At 37.8% G+C, this 21857-nt stretch overlaps 1 protein-coding gene across 10 annotated transcripts in view; it reads right to left on the reverse strand.

Moving 5' to 3' along the window:
• The window catches only part of lekr1 (Leucine-, glutamate- and lysine-rich protein 1), a 157696-nt gene extending 137527 nt beyond the window's left edge, over nt 1-20169 (reverse strand). For 6 of the 10 annotated variants that reach the window (XR_013798678.1, XR_013798679.1, XR_013798681.1 and 3 more), the window contains exons 1-3: nt 17166-17275; nt 16587-16669; nt 6774-6988 (exon numbers count right to left, since the gene is read on the reverse strand). Coding sequence is in view for 3 of the 10 variants with exons in the window: in XM_079621608.1 (XP_079477734.1) it covers nt 6774-6988; nt 16587-16669; nt 17166-17169 (302 nt within the window). In the remaining 7 variants the exon portion in view is untranslated. Of the gene's footprint in view, nt 1-6773; nt 6989-16586; nt 16670-17161; nt 17276-17353; nt 17411-19249; nt 19307-19975 lie in introns of those variants that run through there. The other 4 variants (XM_079621609.1, XR_013798677.1, XR_013798680.1 and 1 more) reach the window with 4 other exon arrangements.
• Nucleotides 20170-21857: the final 1688 nt, after the last annotated feature.

Consider the following 21857-nt stretch of genomic DNA (forward strand, 5'->3'; position numbering starts at 1 on the left):
AAGAAAGAAAGAAAGAAAGAAAGAAAGAAAGAAAGAAAGGACAAGAGAAAGAATGGACGAAAGATGGGAGATGGAAGAAATCATAATTAATAAAAGAAAGAAAGGAAGGAGTGTGTGTGTGAGCGGGTGAGTGTGTGAGCGGGTGTATTAGCATGATTGGCGCTGACTCAGTTCTGTTTGCTTGGTTGCTCTCAGTAACAGCAGGACAAGCGTATAATCTAACATCTAACATCTACATCCCTCCAACAGCCTTCTCTCTTTTGGTATATTTCAACTAATTCAACCCAAATGTGCTTTGTGCTGATTTCTAGTGTTATGTGTAAATGCACAACGGGGTCGAAAAGTTTGAGACCACGAGTGAAAATTCAACTATTTTGCATTTGTTTCTAACGTCAATACAAATTATATTAATATCAGCATGACGATTTGACTTAAAATTTGAATTGAAAGATGAACAGGAATGGTGTTTGTCAAAGCTCCAGCACTGAGAGGAACATCTGAACATCTCAGTTTTTGCTGCTTAATATTTTTGTGGAAACCGTGATACATTTTTTTTTTTTCAGGATTCTTTGATGAATAGAAATGTCAAAAGAACAGCATTTATTTGAATTACAAATTGTTTGTAACATTATAAACGTATTTACGGTCACTTTTGACTAATCTGGCATATGATCCTCACTAATAATTAAAACCTACTTTTTTTTTAACGCTACTGACTGTCTAAACTCTGACTTGGGAAATTAATAGAAAGGTAAATCAAAATAAGTAATTTTCGGTTAGGAATAATTAGTGATCTCTTTGCAGTGTTTATGTGTTACAGAGTAATTATTAGGGAGTGTAATTTTCATAATCACTAAAAAATCATTTCTCCTCCTTTTCCATTTCTAACAGATGTTTTGCATTAAAATCCCATTGCAGCCGCTCATCAAAGGCTCATCGCTGTTCCCTGATAAAGTGGCATGACACGGGCCTGATTTGAATCTCTAATCCCTTCGTTTGCCTCTTTTTCTGGCAAATCAAGAACACCATCACAAACAGCCCACAGTGTCTGATTTACATTCTCCACGCTTCCCTTTTAAACCTGCCGGATCCCCTGTAGAGCCCTAGACCTGAACTAGATGAATCTATTCTGTAAACCTATCTATAAATCCAATCCCATCATGCATCAGTTGATCTTTCGACCCTGCCCGTGACATGCAAATCTGACATGGATACTGATGAGTCAGGGGTTTTACATTGTTTAGAGCTCCATTAATGATATGACGCTGATGGGGTCTTACTTAAGCCCTGCCGGGAGACCCAGGGGGTCGTTTCAATTCACACACTCACACGACTAAGGGAACCACTTATCAATAATGAAAGAAGCCGGTTTGTGACCTCTGTCTGAACTCACGCAGAGAGAAAACAGGAACTGCTCTACCGCTCACTGGCTTGGCGACCACAAACAAAGCATATGAAGTTAAAAAAATAATCTTTTAACAATAATACTATTAGAAAAGACAAGATATCTGAATATTTGTGGATGTTTTTTGACAAGCAGGTACAACAGCTGGCCTGTCGATCTCTATTAGATGAGCTGAGAACAAAGCTAAGCACGGCTCGGCCCTTTCAACATTCATATCTCAGAACTAATTGAAGCTGTCAGACATAATTTCACAAAAACAAAAGCCTTTTCCATCACCTCGCAAACACGCATTAGCATATAAATAAAGTACGGCCATATAAAGCATGTTCACACCTTGATACGACACGTTGAACGTCACATCGGAATAAGCGCACGCTCGATTCACGTGCCTCTACAACACGATTTTCATCACATTTCAGAATCTCTAAGTGTGTGTTATGTGTATTTGCAGGGCAGAAAAGCATGCTGTGAAAAATAGCACACCTATATACTGCCCTCTTCCACTTCCTGCGCCAACCGCAGGCAAATAGCGTGTCTTTGTTCATGCTGTACGTGTACATGTGCATATATGGCAGCTGCATCTCTGGATGATGCAAACACATTAACCCTCACAGTGACAGAGGTCTAGCTACGCTGACACAGGCTCACCACAGCCACACAGCAGTTGGTAAACATGCGTGCAAGAAGTACCAAGATATCAAGTTCTCTGTACAGCCGAGAGAGAGGCACGATGAGGAAGTGAAAAAAAACCAAATCCAGTACAGTGCCGTTCGCCCGATACATTTATATCATTGTGAAAGCCACACGCACGCACGCAGACACACACATACAAAGCTATGTGCTTAGTGGTGTAAAAATGATGCACTTCACCTTTAACTTCATTTTGTTTGGTTGAAAGTTCCCTATTTAGCTGTTATTCTAAAACCTGCATCAGAATTCTGTCTATTCAATAAGCCTGGCTTTATTCAAAGCAAACTGTCTGTGCCATTCTCACACCTCCCTTTGTTTGGTTGAAAGTTCCATATTCGGCTGTAATTCTAAATTCCAATTCTAAATTCTAAAGGTTCTAAAACCTGCACCAGAATTCTTCAAACCAATAGCCAATGCCTTTGTTCACAGCACCCCGTCTGTGCCATTCTCACACCTCCCTTTGTTTGGTTGAAAGTTCTAAATTCTAATTCTAAGTTCTAAAGGTTCTAACACCTGCATCAGAATTCATTAAGCCTATAGCCAATGCCTTTATTCACAGCACCCCGTCTGTGCCATTCTCACACCTCTCTCCCGGATGTTGTTGCCCACTGAACTATCTACATCTACCACATGCTGTCTCTCCCACGATCCATTTACTGCCATCTCACATCTGCCTCTTCCTTTCTCTAGCAAAGAGTTTTGCTTTGCGTCACTCAGAGGGTTCACTAGCAGGTCGCGAAACTGTCTGAGTCAAACCGAAAGTCCCAACTAGAGCTGTTGTCAATCAGCGTATTAAGCTGTGACCCCATTCTTTTTCACACAGTGATGCATGATTTGAACTGTTAAAATATGTGTGATTAAGTTTTAGGTGTTGGAAAATGGAGGCAATCTTTCAAAATACAAACAGAAGCAACAAGAGCAAAAGCACTGTTTTCTCGGGAGAAGTGCTCCCTCGAAAAAAAGATCGTAATAGTGAGTGCAAAAGTGAAACGGAACAGATATTATGAAACACGAGATCAAATAGTATGCAAAGCATCCGTTCTTTTAAAGGTGGTTGTGATTGACTCATCTAGCATCAGATGTGCTAATCTGTTAGCCTGACAAGTCAGACCCACGTCAAGAGTCTGGGAACTCACCATTGGCAGGGCTCAACCCGAGGGGCGGGATAAACGGTTGTCTTTCAAATTCCCTCTGCACGCAATAGGATAGCGCTAAAACCAACCAGAGCAACGAAGAAGGTGACGTAGTCCAAACACATCTTTCTTTTTTAAGAATGACTTCAGTGCTTTGTTCTTTTCTCAAAGAAAAGCTTAACTCCAAGTCCTCCAGAGTCGCGGCCAAAGCCGTTTCGAAAGTGTCTTTGTTTTCAAGTAGCAGGGTATTCACGCGGAACTGTCGCAACTCTGCCGTCATTATGTTAAAGGAACACGCCGACTTTTTGGGACTTTAGCTTATTCGCCGCATCCCCCAGAGTTAGATAAGTCCATACATACCCTTTTCATGTCCGTGCGTGCCGTAACTCTGTCTGACACACACACCGCTAGCCTAGCTTAGCACAAAGACTGGAGGTAAATGGCTCCAGCTAGCATACTGCTCCCTATAAGTGACAAAATAACGGCAACATTTTCCTATTTACATGTTGTGATTTGTATAGTCACAGCGTGTACAAATAACAAGGTCACATGAGACACAGCTATCTTCTAACCGTATACATACTGGGAACTATATTCTCAGAAGGCGAAGCACTATTACTTCTGCGGAGTGAATAGCGCGACACTCTGAGCGAACTCTCGTCTCCTCACCATGGGGCGTCAGGCGCTGCTAGCAAATCACTCCGGAGAAGTACCAGTGCTTCGGCTTCTGAGAATATAGTTCCCAGTGTGTATACGTTATCTAGTCAATCTAGTCTAAACCAATTTATCTAGTCAATAAACATTCTTCACACATCTCTGCGTTTGGGCCCTCTCTCGTTCAGGATTCCTGACATAATTATATTGTTTTTGAAAGAAGTCTCTTATGCTCACCAAGGCTACATTTAAAAAAACAAACAAAAAAACAACAACCCAGTAATATTGTTATAGTGAAATATTACAATTTAAAATAACTGTTCTATTATATTTTAAAATGTAATTTATTCCTGTGATCAAAGCTGAATTTTCAGCATCATTACTCCAGTCTTCAGTGTCACATGATCCTTCAGAAATCAGTATAATATGATGATTTGCTGCTCAAGAAACATTTCTTTATGTTAAAAACAGCTGCTTAATAGTTTTGTAGAAAATAAAAAAATACAGTAAAAATATATTTTAATATATTTTATAATCTAATTTCTTTATAACATGCCATGTATACACAAGACAAAAGCATGCACATTGCTCAAAGTGGGTGCTTGGCCAAAAATAACTTGCACAGGAAAAAGTGTCAAGTCAGCACACCACGGCTCAAACAATATAGCAATTTATTCAAGGTCAGTGTGATGAAGAGTCTTTGTGCTTGAAATGTCACCTTTGTAAAAGTCTGTAAAGAATTTTTTTGGAGGCGTGGTGTGCCGACTTTACATATATATATTATATATGCAATGACAATAAAGAGCTTGAATTGATTTTGAAATGCAGCTAGAACATGAACTTACAAGCCCAAAGGCAGAGAAGTGACTTTGTGTCCTCGTTTAACAAACACACACGCTCACGCCCGCAGCTCAGTCGTGTCGGATCTGGAATGTGCTGGATATGAATGAATCGGTGTGGGCCGATCTAGAAGCACGACTGCTGCGCTGTTGGGTTATTCTCGTGAGCTCACACGAACACAACCTGCTATTATTATCAGCAACAGCGGGAGGGAGCGCACAAACGGGATCCACAATCACACACTCGCTTCGCACCTCTCTCCTCATTCTCTGAATTTCTGTCTGAGCTAAACTACGGAGGCGTAGGTGTTGAGAGCTTCATTTTTGATTGCGGTGGCGGTATATAATTATGCCTGGCATTCGCGTCAGCTGGGAGAGAGGACGTACACATGCACGTCTTTCCCACAGTGACTCACGAGGGAAACCGGAGCTGAAGAGTTCAGAGCACGAGGAACTATTCACACATACGCAAATAGATAAACACGAAGTGATCGCACTAACAAGTGCATTCATACACACACAACCCATCATCAGGGGCCCGGAGTCCCCGGCCTGCTGAGGTCCTGTAGGATTCCCAAACGTTTTTGAGAGCAAAACATTTTTACTTAAAGCACCCCTTTAGATTTGAAAGTTATATTTCAATAATTTAACAACACGTTCGCATATGAATGGTTCTCTGATGTTGGTTAATTATCTCATAACATGCTGCTGAACAAATAAATATATATAATGTTCACTTTTGTTTTATGTTAAAATATTTATATTACTGATTAATTGCTATTTGTGTGTAAAAAAAAAAAAAGGCTTCACCAGTAATCAGGAAATACTGGAAAAGCTATGTCAATTCTTTCGTCACTAAGTCAAAGTAAAGTTTAATTTATAATTATGTCATTTATGTTATTATTTTAATATATTGCCTCCAGACATATCTTTGCCTACATGAGTGGCCTTTGTAAACTGTCTTGGACAATGTTTTATCCAAAAAGGTTTCCATCCACAAAAATGTTGTACCAGAACCTTTTAACGACAGCTGTATATGCAAAAGCTTTATATGTGTCTACAAACAGACATACCAATATATATGATTGTGCACCAGATGACTATATATTAAAATTAGTTTTTCAGTCATGATCTGACTCACTAACTAGTTCGACTTGTAGGATGATGTGTAAATCCAAACTGTAAACGCTCTGGGTAAGAGGTGGGTGGATGCTGCATGAAGTGAAAGACTGAATGTATGTAATGCAGAGGCTGTCACATTTTCTAGATCAGTGAATTCATATATCTTTGTCAGTGGGAGCTTAACAACTTTGCAGCCGGTGTGAAAACGAAGCAAGAGGAAAATCGGTGGTATAAAATCATAGTTCCTCTGCAGCACTGACAGGTTATAACTTCACTTTTAAGGGGACGATGGGATTTGGTGTAACATTTAGTCTTTCTCTTTGCCATAAAGTCTCTTTGATGGTTTACTGCAATGGGATGATAGATACAAGATTTGTACACTTTCTGAAGAAAATCTGAGTGATAAGTACCCATTCAAAACCCATTATGATTCTGGAGTGTCATGGGTGAACATCGTAGGCTCAAAGCACAGCTCTCCTCAACAAGCCAGGGTATGATATGAAAATACCAGCATAAGGTGTGTTTTGCATGCTGGGTCCATCATGGGAAGGAGGAGTGCTGGTGGACCTGCTACAACCAGCTCAGTTTTGCTTGAGAATAGCATGACTATGCTGGTTCACCAGCTAGACCAGTACTATAACCAGCATAAACCAGCCTGGACCAACATGCTGGATTTATCAGCAGGGATTCACTGACCTCTCAAAACAAAGAATCCAAACATAACACTTCGGGATGCCAAAGTGAATCTCATGAGCCGCAGAAGCAGCATGTGTGCAACAGGCCTAATAGTGAATAAATAAAGCTGAAAATGCCTGATACCCAAAAACTAAAGCCTAATTTAAACACTCCCCCTGATCTAAAAATTCATGATGAAACGAAACGTTCTGTTTTATGTTCATGTCATCAGATGTTTGCAGGTATGAGACTCACGTTTCCTCGTGTTGGAGCACAGATGTTCTCAGCTCCTCCAGATGAGTGTATGCTGCCTGAAGCTCTTCTCTCAGGGTTTTCTCTCTCTCCACACCGCCTCTCTCCAGCTCCAGCTCTCTCTCCACTTCCCACAGACGATCCTGCAGACGCTGGAACTCGTGCAGGATCAAATAACTCACGCCACAATAACGACAGGCCTTCTCTGAATGATCCATCTGAACACAAACACAAGTAGAAACAGATGATCTATCCCAAATATCCACAAATCCATCCATCTACAGTGTATCTCAACAGCTCAAAAGATCAACAGCTTTGGCATTAATTGAACTCATAGAAAAAAATTACATCTGCAACTGAGAATAAGCAACACACAGTGTTGACTTCATCGACTTAAGCAAAGCATTCGACACCATAAATCATAGTCTGCTTTTGTCAAAATCATACAACTATGGCATTAGGGGTCCAGCTCATCAATGGCTAAAAAGTTATCTCAACAATCGACAGCAGTTTGTTCAAATTAATGGTCAAAGATCTGAGTCAAAAGATATAATATGTGGAGTTCCACAAGGGTCCGTTTTAGGCCCATTACTTTTTATTTTGTTCATTAATGACCTTTGCGAAGTGTCTAAAGTATTACAGTTTTTGATGTTTGCCGATGATACCAAAATTTTTCATTCTGGAAATAATCTGTCAGAAATTACAGAAAATATAAGTTCAGAAATGGGAAAAATTAAGAAATGGTTTGACCAAAACAAATTGGGAGAAAACAAAATACATGATTTTTGGTAATAGTAAAAAGAACGACAATGTAAGAATTGTTTCTTACATTGTTTCTTCAAGAAGCAATTGAAGGAACTGAGATAGAAAGAGTTAGTGAGATAAAATTTTTAGGTGTTATTTTGGATGATAAGTTGAATTGGAAAGATCACGTAGTTTATATTAAGAGTAAAGTTTGTAAAAGTATTGGGGTCTTGTATAAAGTTAAAGATGTTTTAGATTATTCTTCGTTGCATATGTTGTACAATTCCCTAATACTCCCATATTTTGGATACTGCACAGAAGTCTGGGGTAACGCATACCCTAGTAATACAAAACCTTTGTTTTTGTTACAGAAAAAAGCATTAAGGATTATCAACAAGACAGGCTACAGAGAACACACTAATATTTTATTTGTAAATTCTGGACTCCTAAAATTCAAAGATTTGGTTGATTTGAAGATTTTGATTTGTATGTGGAAAGCTAAGCAGAGAGTTCTGCCTATGGTTTTACAAAATTTATTCAATTTTGTATCGGAGGAAGATGGCCATAGAAGGCAATATCATTTTAAAACTCTTTTCGCACGTACTACACAAAAACAGAAGTGTTTTGTCTATTTACGGAATTAAATTTTGGAACACCTTGGATTATGAACTGAAGTGCTGCAAAGGTGTTTGTAAATTTAAGAAATTGTATAAGGAAAAAATACAGGAATGTTACAAGAAAAATGATGACAAACATGCTTAAAATGATGATAATTAAGTGTAAAGAGAGGCATTACTGAACATGTTTGGTGTTTGGGGTGAGGATTGGGGATTGGGGTTGATTAATTCATAAAGCAGCTGTTTTGTTTTGTTTTTGTTATTAGTTTCTTTTGATGTGCACAAATAAGCGACAGGTATTATAAGATTTTCTTCTTCCTGTTCCTTTTTTGTTTGTTCGTTCATGCACGTCATGCACGTAATGAATGAAGAATTAAACATTTATGTATGTATGTATGACTTGTGCAATAATAATCTATCTATCTATCTATCTATCTATCTATCTATCTATCTATCTATCTATCTATCTATCTATCTATCTATCTATCTATCTATCTATCTATGCTCTGCAACGATTAATCGCGATTAATCGCATCCAAAATAAAAGTTTGTGTTTCCATAATATATGTGTGTGTATTGTGTATAATTATTTTGTATATATAAATACACTCACGTGCTTGTATATATTTAAGAAATATTTGCATGTATATACCGTGTATAGATTTATATTTAATTTATATTATATAGAAATATAAATATTTTATATATAAATAACAAATTTTTCTTACATGTATACATGCACGTGTGTGTATTTATATATACAAAATAATTATACACAATACACACACATATTATGGAAACACAAACTTTTATTTTGGATGCGATTAATCGTTGCCCAGCACTACTATCTATCCATCTATATATCCACCTACCTACCCTTCATTCATTCATTGACTCATCCACCCATCTACCTATCTATCTATATATCCACCTACCCACCAACCCTTCATTCATTTAACTCATCCACCCATCTATCTATCAATCTATCCATCATCTATCTATCTATCCATCCATCATCTATCTATCCATCCATCATCTATCTATCTATCTATCTATCTATCTATCTATCTATCTATCTATCTATCTATCTATCTATCTATCTATCTATCTATCTATCTATCCATCATACACCCATCTATCCATCATACACCCATCTATCAATCTATATACCTACCAACCATCCATCCATCCATCATCCATCTATCTACCCATCTTCTTATCTACCTTCCTCCCTACCTGCTTATCATCTATCTATCATCTGTCCATCCATCTAGCCCCCCCCCCCCCTACTTCCTATCATCAATAAATATACCCATCTATCAACCCATCCATCACAAACCTAGCACTGCCGCTGCACACACACTCAAAACTGCCAGGAGTCCAGAGAGAACAAATTAGTCATTGATTATGTTTCTCTATCATACAAGTCAGTTCTGTACTTCGTCACACTTCACTGAATCCAGTGGCAGCTTTATAAAGACCGTCTGAGAATGACAAACAACCAAGCCTTGCTACTCCTCCCCGGAGTGAAAGAGGCCTGTCAGAGTGCAAATGCCACACCAAAGCCCATTAAACCTCCATCTGAACAGCACAATGTAGCCGATGCGTTTCCCTTTCATTATATTTGTGACTACAAGCAAAAATTAACAGAAGAGGTCAGGCACGGCAGTTTCATTTTTTGTGTCAGCATCAGTTTCTGTGACACTTACTGTAAACATGTGTTTATGATGACCGGACCTGCAGCTGTGTGTTCCAGTCATTTTACTGTAAATAGATATACGGTCTGCGACTCATTCTGATTATAGCGCTTGTGAAAAGAGAAGTAATAGAGAGGTTCTCGCTGAGTGGACACAACGAATGATTTATTTGCATCTCTCACCAGTCATTTTCACCCCTCAGTGTCTTTTATTTTCAGGAATCATGAACAAGTCATTACGTTTTTTTTTCAATCTCTTTTTCTTTAATCAATCATGCAGTGTCTAGGATCATGGTTGGATTTTTCACACGTACACACACACACACACACACACACAAACACTGGGCTCTATGAGTCTGACCCCGTCTAAGTTAAAGCCCGTCTGTGATCCTGCTTACCTAACTGTCTAAACACACGCACACGCAATCGTCTGCCTCCCGGAGAAATGTGGACATTTGCACGAAATCTGAAAGCCCTGATCCCCCCGCTCTCTCTCCCTCACGCATTGAGAGACAGGCACGCATGCTAGGCTTACACACACACACGCACATGCTGGCCTGAGGGGACGATGTCTGCCACCAGTAGGACCGTGTTCCCGTGACAGTGATGGCCCTCGGGGAGGCCTCTGCCCCTGGCACTGACACTTCCACTTAGCGCTCAAACACACTGGCCTCCTCACACACATGCTAACACACATACCTTGTACCGAGCTGGATGGATCCTTCAAGACAGGAAAGGCCCTGCTTCTACATCCCTTCTCAAAAGAAAAACATAAAAGTAAAAAAAATCACTCTTTTAGATTCAGTAAACTTATTTGACTGGGCGGTTATGCCGGTGAGACATGTTAAAATAGCCTGGGAAGTCAAATGACAAGTGAAGTGTGTAATTTCTGTGCTATTAGCCGCACAAAAGAGAATTACAAAAATAATGACTTCAGACAAGCCCTTGTTTTCTATCATCTGACAAGCAGGTCATCCCAAAGTATACCACTGTTGTTTTAAACACGAACACAAATCGATGTCAGCTATTAGTTCATCAGAAATACACACTTCCCACTTAAGGTCATATCAAAGCCAAAACAAGCCTATTTTATGTCTTTTTAATTGATATGATGGCACTTGCCACAAGATGAATTAAACATATGACACATAGCAGGGGGGCTGAAAATAACAGCGGAGGTCTTATCAAGGAAAGAGCCATCATTAATTTAAGTGGAAGCTTTCTGCCATCATCATGGAGCATCAGAGGTTATCGTCTCATGCACACCGGGTAGGCAAGAGCGGTTTATGTGCCATAGTCTTTAAAAAACAGACCCCTAATCTTTTTTTCTACTCACCCCTCCCCTCTTCTCCTCTACCCCCCTCAAATCCCGTGTCAGAAATGGGTCAGTGTTACAGGCACGCAACATACCCCCAATACCTCGGCAAATCGCCAAACTCCCTCCAACCGCTACACAAAGAAACCTAATGAATTGAAATGATGCATTTAAGACCTTTTTTTTTGTGATGCTACTGTTAATTTTGGGACACAAGCATTTTTAAATATATATTTACATTTTGTAGTTAATATTTGCCATTGTCGAGCGGTTAGACCACTGAGGAAGAGCCAAAAACGTAACATTTAAAGGTAGGCAATGTTTTATGAATGAAAAATATATTTTCTGAAATAAACATGGTCAGCGCATGTTGAGTTTCATTACTTTGAGAAGCCAGACAGCAAAAAAAATCCTTTTAAGCATTGCATATAAAATAGCTGTGATGTTCCAGGTAGACAAGTCTCTTTAAACCGTATAAGGCTTTAAATAAAAAGGCTTTTTCTACTTAATGCTTTTTTTTTTCTTCCTTTGCACAAAAATATATATTTGTGGGAAAACAATAATTTTCAATCCTCATTCTGACATTAACCGGTTTAAGGCGCTGCTCCTTTAAGGCTTGTCAGTAAACGGCCACTGTTATGATTGGCTAATGTCAATGCATAGGAAACGCCCACTCGTTATTGCACATGAGAAGTGTTTTGAAAACATTATCCATATAAAACTGCCATTTAACTATAAAAGTAGGGTTTTTCATAAACACTTTTTGTTATACTGGTTAAAACTCTCTTCATATCCTGATTATTGGGGGGACTTGTCCCCTTCAATGTCAACGGTGGTTACGGCCCTATTTGAAACGTCATGACAGTGAGTAAATATAAAAGAATAACAAATTTGGGGGGAAATATCCCTTTAAGTCTCCAGAACCCAGAACAACTGGTCCCAGTGTTAATTTCTGCCCCTACTAGCCATGCAATAGTCTCGGACACTGCTGATCATGTTATTCCCTAAATTATGTTTCCGGGCAAGTGAGTGGGTTTGTGAGTAAGTGAGTGGAGCACGTGAATGAGAGGATGGTTCGTGACTGCAGCTTTGTGGATTTTCATGGTGATAAAGACCCCCTGTGGTGCTCACTGTACCATGAGCCAATGCTGAGATTCTCATCTGGACCCACAGTGCCAACACATTACATGACAGCAGGATGGCCGTTGACTGGGGAATTGGGGAGGGGGATGTAGACTATAGGACTTGGGGCATGGAGGGGGCAGACGATGGCCTTCAGCAGTCATGGGTGAATTTGACGCCTGGATGAGTTCTCCCAATTCCCTCCATCCTCTTCCGCCTTCACGCACACTTCCTCGCGTGGAAGGAGAAGAAGGGCAGTGGCTGGGAAGAATCACCTTCGCCCGCATGTTGATCCACAGCCCAACGCACACTGAGACAAACAAGCTGGAAGTGATGGGGGTGGAGCGTTGCTTTCCATTGTTCTTATGGAAGAGAAATAAGAACAGTTCTTTTTGTGCAATGGCTTTTTCAATGAAGCTTTGAGTTTTAAAAGGAGGAAATTTCAGCTCACAACTCAATCCATAATCTATACATAACTTAGAAGCCAATGGGAATAAAATACATGTTGAGAAATTTTGTCAGCCATTAATATTTCTCTTACTAGTCAAATTGTATTTTCATTAAAAAAAAAAATACTAATAATAATATATATATTTATTTATTTATATTTAAATAAAATCAGTTCCTTTGTGGAACCAGAGAGTAAAAAATATTGTATTATTATATAGATGATAGCAATGCAGAGGTCATTGTATCATTCACATAATCATATATTTTAGGTAAATGTTCTCTAAAACACATTTAAAACATAGATATACAACATTCAAATGTTTCACTATGTTTCATTAGTAATGTTTTTAAAAGAAGAGACTATTTTGCTCACCAAGCCTACATGTTTGTGAAGGCAAAGCTGAATTTTCAGAAGCCATTATTCGCGGTCTTCAGCGTCAAATTATCTTTGTGTATTCTTTGATGATTAGAAGGTTCAAAAGATCGACATTTATTTGAAATAAAAATCGTAAAATTACAAATGTCTTTACTGTCACTTTTGATCAATTTAATGATCCTTGCTGAATAAAAGTAATAGTTTCTTTTTTTTTTTTTTTAAGAAAAAAGTTACATTTTAACTATATTTTATGCATGACTCAATGAATAAGGAAATCTCCCTTTAAAAAATTTGGAATAAAAACTAGGAAACCTATTACCATAAAGGATTTGAGACTCAACTTTAACTCCAGCCAGTCGTTATGTGAAAGGCTTCCTCTAATAAAAAAAAACATTTAAACTCACGTATTGGTCGTGTGTCATGTGTCGCCATATGGATTTCGGGATGGAAAAAAATCCTAAGACATCCTCAATAAACCTCTGATGCCAAATTTTCCACAACGGTAAAAGTAGAACATCTTGCCATTTAAACCGCATGCTTTCATGCAGTTCCTGATAAAGTTACCAGCTATTAACTTATATGTAATGTATAATTTGCACACCAAAGCCAATATATCCTTGCAGAGGAGTTTGTTTTTTGACCCAGCCTGTGATGCACACACAGCAGAGACAGGTGAGAGGCGAGAGAAGGGTTGTTAGTGCGTGGAGAGGGCAAGCTGAGGATACTTTCATGCCATTGAACACGCAACATGTGCCGCCATTATCCCCACATGTCTCCTAAGGTTGGAAAATGTGGCTGTTTTTTTGTCCCATTCATTATTTAGAGAGAAGCAGAGCTGGAGAGAGGCACCATAGTGAGACTCAGTGGGATCTCCATCATTTCTCTTGTCACAGTGGAGCCACTTGCCACGCTAACATCAAAAATGAATAGTGGAAAGGCTGAGCATTTTAAAACAGGCGGATGTGGGTTAAAGCCAGGGAGGAAAAAAACAGGAAGGGAATTCAATCCGAAATCACTAGGAAAGGGTATGAGTATCTGTTTGGTAAATGTCAGATTTACGTTTTGTTTGACATCTGTGAGAAAAACACGATTTGTGTGAACGACACTTTTTTACGAGACATATACAAATAATTAAATTAATTGTTTATAGCCCAAGGATAATAGTTTTGAGCTGGTGTTCAGTGGCACGCCATGAATCTGGGCCGAAGAACACAATACCATAAGGTGTTCATTTAACTGGGACCCTCCCTATGTAGAGACGTTGCATAAACTGTGAAACGTGAAAATGTGTACACGTGACTTATGTCAGAAAATATATTTTCTGAGATAAACATGGTCAGCACATGTTGAGTTTCAGTTCCTTTGAGAAGCCAGACAGCAAAAAAATATCCTTTTATGCATTGCATATAAATAGCTGTGATGTTCCTGGTAGACAGTCCCTTTATGAGGCTTTAAATAAAAAGTTGTTTTACTTTAAAATCTACTTTAAAGTTTTTTGTGTTTTTTTTGCACACAAAAAATATATATTTGTGGGAAAACGCTAATTTTCAATCCTCATTCTGACCCTCAGTCTGAAATGATCAGTTTTAAGGCGCTGCTCCTTTAAGGCTTGTCAGTAAACGGCCACTGTTATGATTGGCTAACGTCAATGCATAGGAAACGCCCACTCGTTGTTGCACATGAGAAGTGTTTTGAAAACATTATCCATATAAAACTGCCATTTAACCGGTTTGTGATGCAGCTGCTGTCAGACCCAATACAGTTGCTGCTTCATCTTACAACAAAACTTTCTTTGCGAACTCTCCATTACACTGCGCCTCTATAAACCCCTTTTGCGCAGACATCACAGGCGCTAGCTAGCAAAACAGAGTGAAAACTGGTGGCGGCTAATACAAACCAGCACAGATTCAACTACATAATAAGGAGCTTAAATTACTATTATTATTATTATTATTATTAATAATAAATGTCATCTTGTTGTGTTGAAGATGACTTGAAGATGACTTGACTTGACTTGTTGTTGGGTTCTAGAATCGACGGACTACAGGCTCCAATTTTATATTTTATCGCATAATGTTTTCTAAATTATTGTGATTATTTGTGAATAATCAATGATTGTAGTTTTGATTGATTGTGTCTAGACTTTTTGAAGAACCTGGTAAGAAATAATAATCAAATACATAGTTAAAAAAATGTATATGCTGTATCTGGAATTTTTATTTCTAGAAAATAGTCACATAATTAAAATTGCACCGTAATGTCACTCTTTATAATGTCGTCTTCTGGCCTTGGCGCTGGCTCGGCAGAACTCCGGGTCGTACCACAAGTATTGTAGCATATAACTATCAGCACATAGTTATAAGCATGTAAAGATGTATATGCCCTCAGTTTCTCTTTACGCTCAGTTTCTCTATCGGGTCAGTGTAGAAGTCAGGCCATCAAACCAGAGGTAGCGTGAACGGTAGAAACCAGAGGTAGCGTGTATTCTGTCCAAACACACCACGTCATCTACGTCAGGTGACCTGTAAATGCGCAAAAACTGTTTCCATTCCAGTCTTGCAAAATATTCCTTTTTTGAATTGCCTGAAAAAACACCTCATGCGAGCATAAAAACTTTTTGCGATAAATGGGAGTTTTTGCGAAATAGACGTGTTTCCATTGAGCGTATTTTAAATTTTAAATTTAAATTTGCGCAGTTTCAAGGGTAAAGGAAACGCGGCTAGTGATAATAATGGGCTCTATTTGCTTTAGACGCAACGCTCATATCCAATGTAGGCGAATATCGGCCGTTAAGCGACTGAACGCCAGTGGGCGGGGCCTATGATGTGTTGATGTGTAACTATTCGTCAATGTATTGCGTTGGAGGCAGTCATATGCAAATGTATTTGCCCATGTGACGTCATCCCACAAAATCCAAACAAGCCATTTTTGGAGCTTGATTAAATAAATGCTTTGTTTGTAATGAGGAGGACGTTTTAAGCTATGAAAATTACAGGATGTTTTAATAGTACAAAGACCATGTCAAAAGATTGAGTCAAATTTGATTTCTCATGTCATGTCAAATCAATTTGGCATTTCAAAAACATTGATCTTGTTGATCTCAATGAAACATTTATCAAGAATGTTAAATACTGAAATACAAATGCCTGTTTTGAAGCTGTGAGAGAAAAAGACAGGAAGAAAAAGGCAAATGTAGAAAGACTGAATGTTATATCTATTCAAAGAAGGTTTTGATAATAAACAACCCAGTGCAACATGACCTCTTTAGGACACAAAGGCACCTGATAAACCAGACAGAATGAATGCTGGTCTTCTCATATCTCTCGCCAGCTGCCCCGGGGCAAAACGGATCACAAAATATCAAACTTCCCTCTCTATCACGCAGAGATGTGAAGTGTCTGTAATTATGATGGAGGGTAATAGCAACAAAACTGAGAACCTATGCAATTACATCTGCGCAGCAGGGGTGTAAAACTGTGAAATTAATGTTATTTACCTGCTGTATTTCCAGGGGTAGGGGGTATGAGGGGGTGTGTATCTCCATTTCCTCTTTATCAGCGCTCTCCCTAGGGATCTTCTCTATAGAATATAGAATAAAATGGGAAAAAATGCTAATTTTACTGACTTTACTGATAGAGACTATTATACAAACAACCATCACACATCAAAGTTACTGTAGTTAACTAAAACTTTAAAAAACATCTTTGTTACTGATATAATAAAATAAACGTTAACTTAAAAATACATAAAAATGTATAATATTATTAAAAACTATAATAATAGTATCTCATTGATGCTAAAATAACATCACATTCAAACATTGGATAGAACAATAATAAATGTAATATTGTTTAGTCTCATTCCATCCTTTCGAAACATTTGGCTTGGTTAAGTTAGTTGTCGTATTGTTTTCATTTTAAATCATTTTCTCATAAAGAGATTAGGCAACGAACGAAGCATAACAAAACATGCTAGCTCAAACACTAAAACTTACATATTTTGTGAGATTTCTGATTGCTTTCAACTGTTTAGTGAAGAGACTCTAGTTACTACATGGAAAAACGTACTTACATACCCATTATTGTGTCCGTTTGCTACAAAAACTTAGATTTGAGTCGGATAAATCAATGCGCGTGTAAAACACGCCTCAGAAGTGAAACTTCAGCGTTACGTAGTTACCACGACGACTGCGCAAGTTTCTACGCAAATTACGTAGAGACTGGAAGAATGCTGGGTATTCTTGGGTATGTATGATTCACATACCCAACCCACGCACTGACAGAACTGTATTTATTTAAGGATCCTCTGGATATTGTCGTGCCCATGTTTCGCTTCTTTGACACTGGTATGAGTTAATGAGATGAATTGTGAATCATCGTGTCTAAAAACGCAGATTAGCTCGACTGCTCTGTGTGCCTTGTGATGGCTGATCCGCCTTTGCAGCAGAATAGCACGGATGTGTGTGATAAAAATAAAACAAGTGGGCTTTGAGGGGATTTTTTTCAGAGAAAATCCTCGAAACCCCGACCTTATGTGTATCTCTATGCTAAACCCTGGAAGACACGCAACGGGATTTACTCTCAAGCTCTTTCTGTGTGTAATGGCTCCTTTGGATTTTTATCCTGTCATGATTAAATAATGATATAGCCTACATAATGCAGTTAATATATGAAATATTGCACCGCTTTTTAATCGGTTGATTGTATGTCGTGTAAAAGGGATAGTTCTCCGACTTCTCCCAAAAATTATGTATTGTCATTAATGATGACTCCCTCGATCCTTCCAAACCCGTTAAGACTTTCGTTCATCTTCAGAATACAAATTAAAATAGTTTTAATTAAATCTGAGAGCTTCCTGTCCCTCCATTAACAGTCTACGAAATTACCTTTAACTAACTTTTTTTTAAAGGAAAAAAAATTATTATTATTTTATTTTTTTGTTTTGTTTTTTTTATTTTTATTTTATTTACATGTTCGAAATAAAGCTTTTCATTCATAACTGAAAATGTGACGCTTCAAAAAGTTAATATAGCCTAAAAGATTGTAAAACTAATCTGTATGCATTTAGCGGTTTATTCCACATTTTCTGAAAAAGACATGATGGCTTAATATGTTGAACAGATTTTATTCACATATAAACAGGCTAATTAGCGAACATCCCAACTTGCTAAAGCTCAAACGTGCTGCGTAACACGAGGACGAACCTCATTGGTTATTGCATCAAGCGAACATACTTGAGCTTCTGTTTAATTTGATGAAAGTTTATGTGAATAAAAGCCTAAACTCAATCTGTTCATCATATAAAGTGATCGAGTCTCTTCAGAAAATTTGGACTAAACCGCTCAATTCATGTGGATTACTTTTAGCTACAATCCCTTTTATGATATTTTTGAAGCTGTCAATGGAGGGACAGAAAGCTCAGATTTCATTAAAAAAGATTTTATTTCGTGTTCTGAAGATGAATGGAAGTCTTGGTTTGGAATGAATGAGGGTGAGTATTTAATGACAGAATTTTCTTTTTTTTTATGTGAACTATCCCTTTAAACCAATAGAGAGCCACCACTGTTTAATGGCAGCGTGCCTGCGGGACTGGGAAGCTTGCGTTTATAGAGTTCATCCAGGCACGCTATGTGTGTGGGGAAGTGTGTAATGTAAATAGAACCTTGCCGAAAGGACAAGTCACTGAATGAGTGTGTTTGCGTGCGTTAGACTGAGAGTGTGCGTGCGATCCCTAGTGCGTGCTGTGGCGTGAGAGTAGGAAGAAATGGGTGGAGTCTACAATAAAAAAAATGAAAAGGCACTCAAGCTGTTTTATTGATTTGTAAATACGTAGAGGTATTGAATATGCTCCTATTATGCTTTATGTTTTACCTTATGCTCTGATGTATTGCTGTATTTGTATTTCTCACAACCTCACGGACCTGTATTGTGGTCTGTGGATGTTATTTTTCAATGTTTGTAAGATTTAGTTTTTAATTGAAGGCTGAAAACCTTTTATTGAAAATCTCAGAAATGACCAGCTATAACAGATCAAGCAAACTATATAATAAAATGTTGTGACAATGATAACGGCTCATCTTCTGAACTGTGGAGCTTGATTATGCTTTTTCAGAAAAATCAAAGATAAAATCCTAAAATGTAACAAAATAATGTTACCAACCATGTTGCATGTTAGCATCTAGGCCACATCACTTTCCGCTTAAAGGGACAGTTCACCCTAAAATAAAAAAAAATCATCATTTACTTACCCTGGTGTTGTTCTAATGCCATGCCCTTCTTTCTTTTTGTGTTTTTTTTGTTCATCTTTCTCACAATAAGTCTCTTGAGTCATATACACATCAGATATAAGTACAAGACTTTCAATAATTTTGGTTTGTTTTTCACCAAACCCTCTCGTAAACCCCCAGAACACGTGATGTACATGCCGTGTGGGATCATCATTCTCCATTTGGCGTCTTTTTCTAATTTAGTCATTTTTAATTGAACCAATAACTAATTAATTGTAATTCTTGCCCTAAAGAAAACAAATAAAAAGCTTTCATGTTTAAAGTACACACATAGAAATATGACCAATTCAGATTTAATATTCACTCTAAAAAATGCTGGGTTGTTTCAACCCAATTTTGGGTCAAATATGGACAAACCCAGCTGTTGGGTTAATTTTTTTAAATTACATTTTTAACCCAACGTTTGGGGTTTGTCCATATTTGACCCAAAATTGGGTTGAAACAACCCAGCAGCATTGTTATTTCTTGTCTGAAAATAGCATGGAGCTGATGTAAGGCACAGACCATAAGGTTAAATAATTCATATCATAAAATGTGTGCCATATGTGTCTATTTGTAGGCTATATCCGCGTGCATTAATTATTTTTCACATAGCTTACCATGTTGTTTACTCGATCTGTTCTATATAGCCTAGCAGGGCATGTTTTCCTTTGTGCAATAAATAGGCTTGCTGAGGTTTGTTATTTGTTTCCACTACAACTTTTCAGCCTCGCGCTCAGCCCTGAGGGATTTGTGCCTCCCAGGGAACCAAAACACCAAATGGTCTTTTCGTGCTGTCTGCACGCACACGCGCGTTAACCCAATCTCGCGAATCAATTAAAGCTGATTGCCAGTGTGTCGCTCCGCATATCAGGCAATGGCGTGACTGCTGCTCACTTCTCGTCCCAATTCCGTGAGAGAGGGCTATAAAGTAGAAGACACCTGACATGCAAGCAGCCTGTTACCGGAAATAAACCCTGGTTTAAATGAAATTGAGGAGTGAGATGGATGGCCCATAATATGATTTAACATTAATACCACCAGACTAAGAATAGGCAACAGACGTGCATTTTTGAAGGAGCAAGCTGTACTCGTGCGTGCCTGTGTGTTTAAGGATGGAGGAGGAAGGGAGATTTAAAGGCGCCCTTGTGAATCGATTTGCATGAGAAACGCAGAAGCGAGCCGGCTCTTCTCACGGCAGCGCGTTGTGTTACACATTTGAGCGGCGGATGTCGTGACAAACCCCCGCCATATCAGTTCAAATAACCGCTGAGAGAGAGACTGACTGAAGAAGTCACTGAACAACACAGTCACGCATCAAGCGCAGGGGGCGTGGCCTCCACAACTGCGTCACAACTGCCACAAATACTGCAGTTCTTCACCACAAAGAAAACAATGTGGACTGCATTAGGTGTTAATTAGTGCATTTACAGAAAACATATTTTGTATAATATTTTAATTATTTGGAATTTGTTTTATTAGAAATTATTCAGAATCTTAAATATTTTTGTCATTATTTTGCCATATATACACACACATACACACAGTAACAGTAGGCTATACAGTACAGGTCAAAAGTTTGAAAGAAGTATATTCTGCTCATCAAGCCTACATTTATTTGATCAGAAAAAAAAACAGGAATATTGTAAAATATTATTGCAATTTATATTATGGTTTTCTGTTTTAATATACTTTAAAATATTATTTATATATGTGATACAAAGCTGAATTTTCAGCATCATTACTCCAGTCTTCAGAGTCAGTGATCCTCAAGAATTAATATGTTGATTAATTATCAATGTTGGAAACAGTTGTGCTGCTTAATATTTTTTTATAACCTGTAATATTTTTTTAAGGATTCACTGATGAATAAAAAGTTCAAAAGAACAGGATTTAGCCTATTCAAAATATAAATATTTTCTAACAATATAAATCTTTACTATGACCTTTTTTGTCAATTTAACACATTAATTTCTCTCAAAAAAAGAGAGAGAAAAACTACTGACACCAAACTTTTGTGCGGTATAGCCTAGTGTATATATTACACACACAAAAAAATAATTTTAATAAATGCTGCTCTTTTTAAACTTTTTATTCATCAAAGAATCCTGAAAAAAGGATTAAAAATAAGAAATCAAATATTAAGCAGTACAACTGTTTCCAACATTAATAATAAATCATCAAATTATAATGATTTCTGAAGGATCATGTGACACTGAAGACTGGAGTAATGATGCTGAAAATTCAACTTTGATCACAGGAATAAATTATATTTTTTTAAATATAAAAAAAAATTCACAATATTACTGTGTCTGTATCTTTGATCAAATAAATGCACCCTTGATGAGCACAAGAGACTTCTTTAAAACATGGTTAAAAAGTTTCCATATTATATTGTTATAATGAATTCCGGAAGTTCTTGCTTTTTAATCACATGAGGGAGGAATCAGTGTTGAATGCAAGCAGGTCATGACACCAATAACACACTGACCCTGAAGAAGA

The sequence above is a fragment of the Phoxinus phoxinus genome (assembly GCF_949152265.1).
Source record: "Phoxinus phoxinus genome assembly, chromosome: 8".
In the NCBI taxonomy this organism is placed as follows: domain Eukaryota; kingdom Metazoa; phylum Chordata; class Actinopteri; order Cypriniformes; family Leuciscidae; genus Phoxinus; species Phoxinus phoxinus.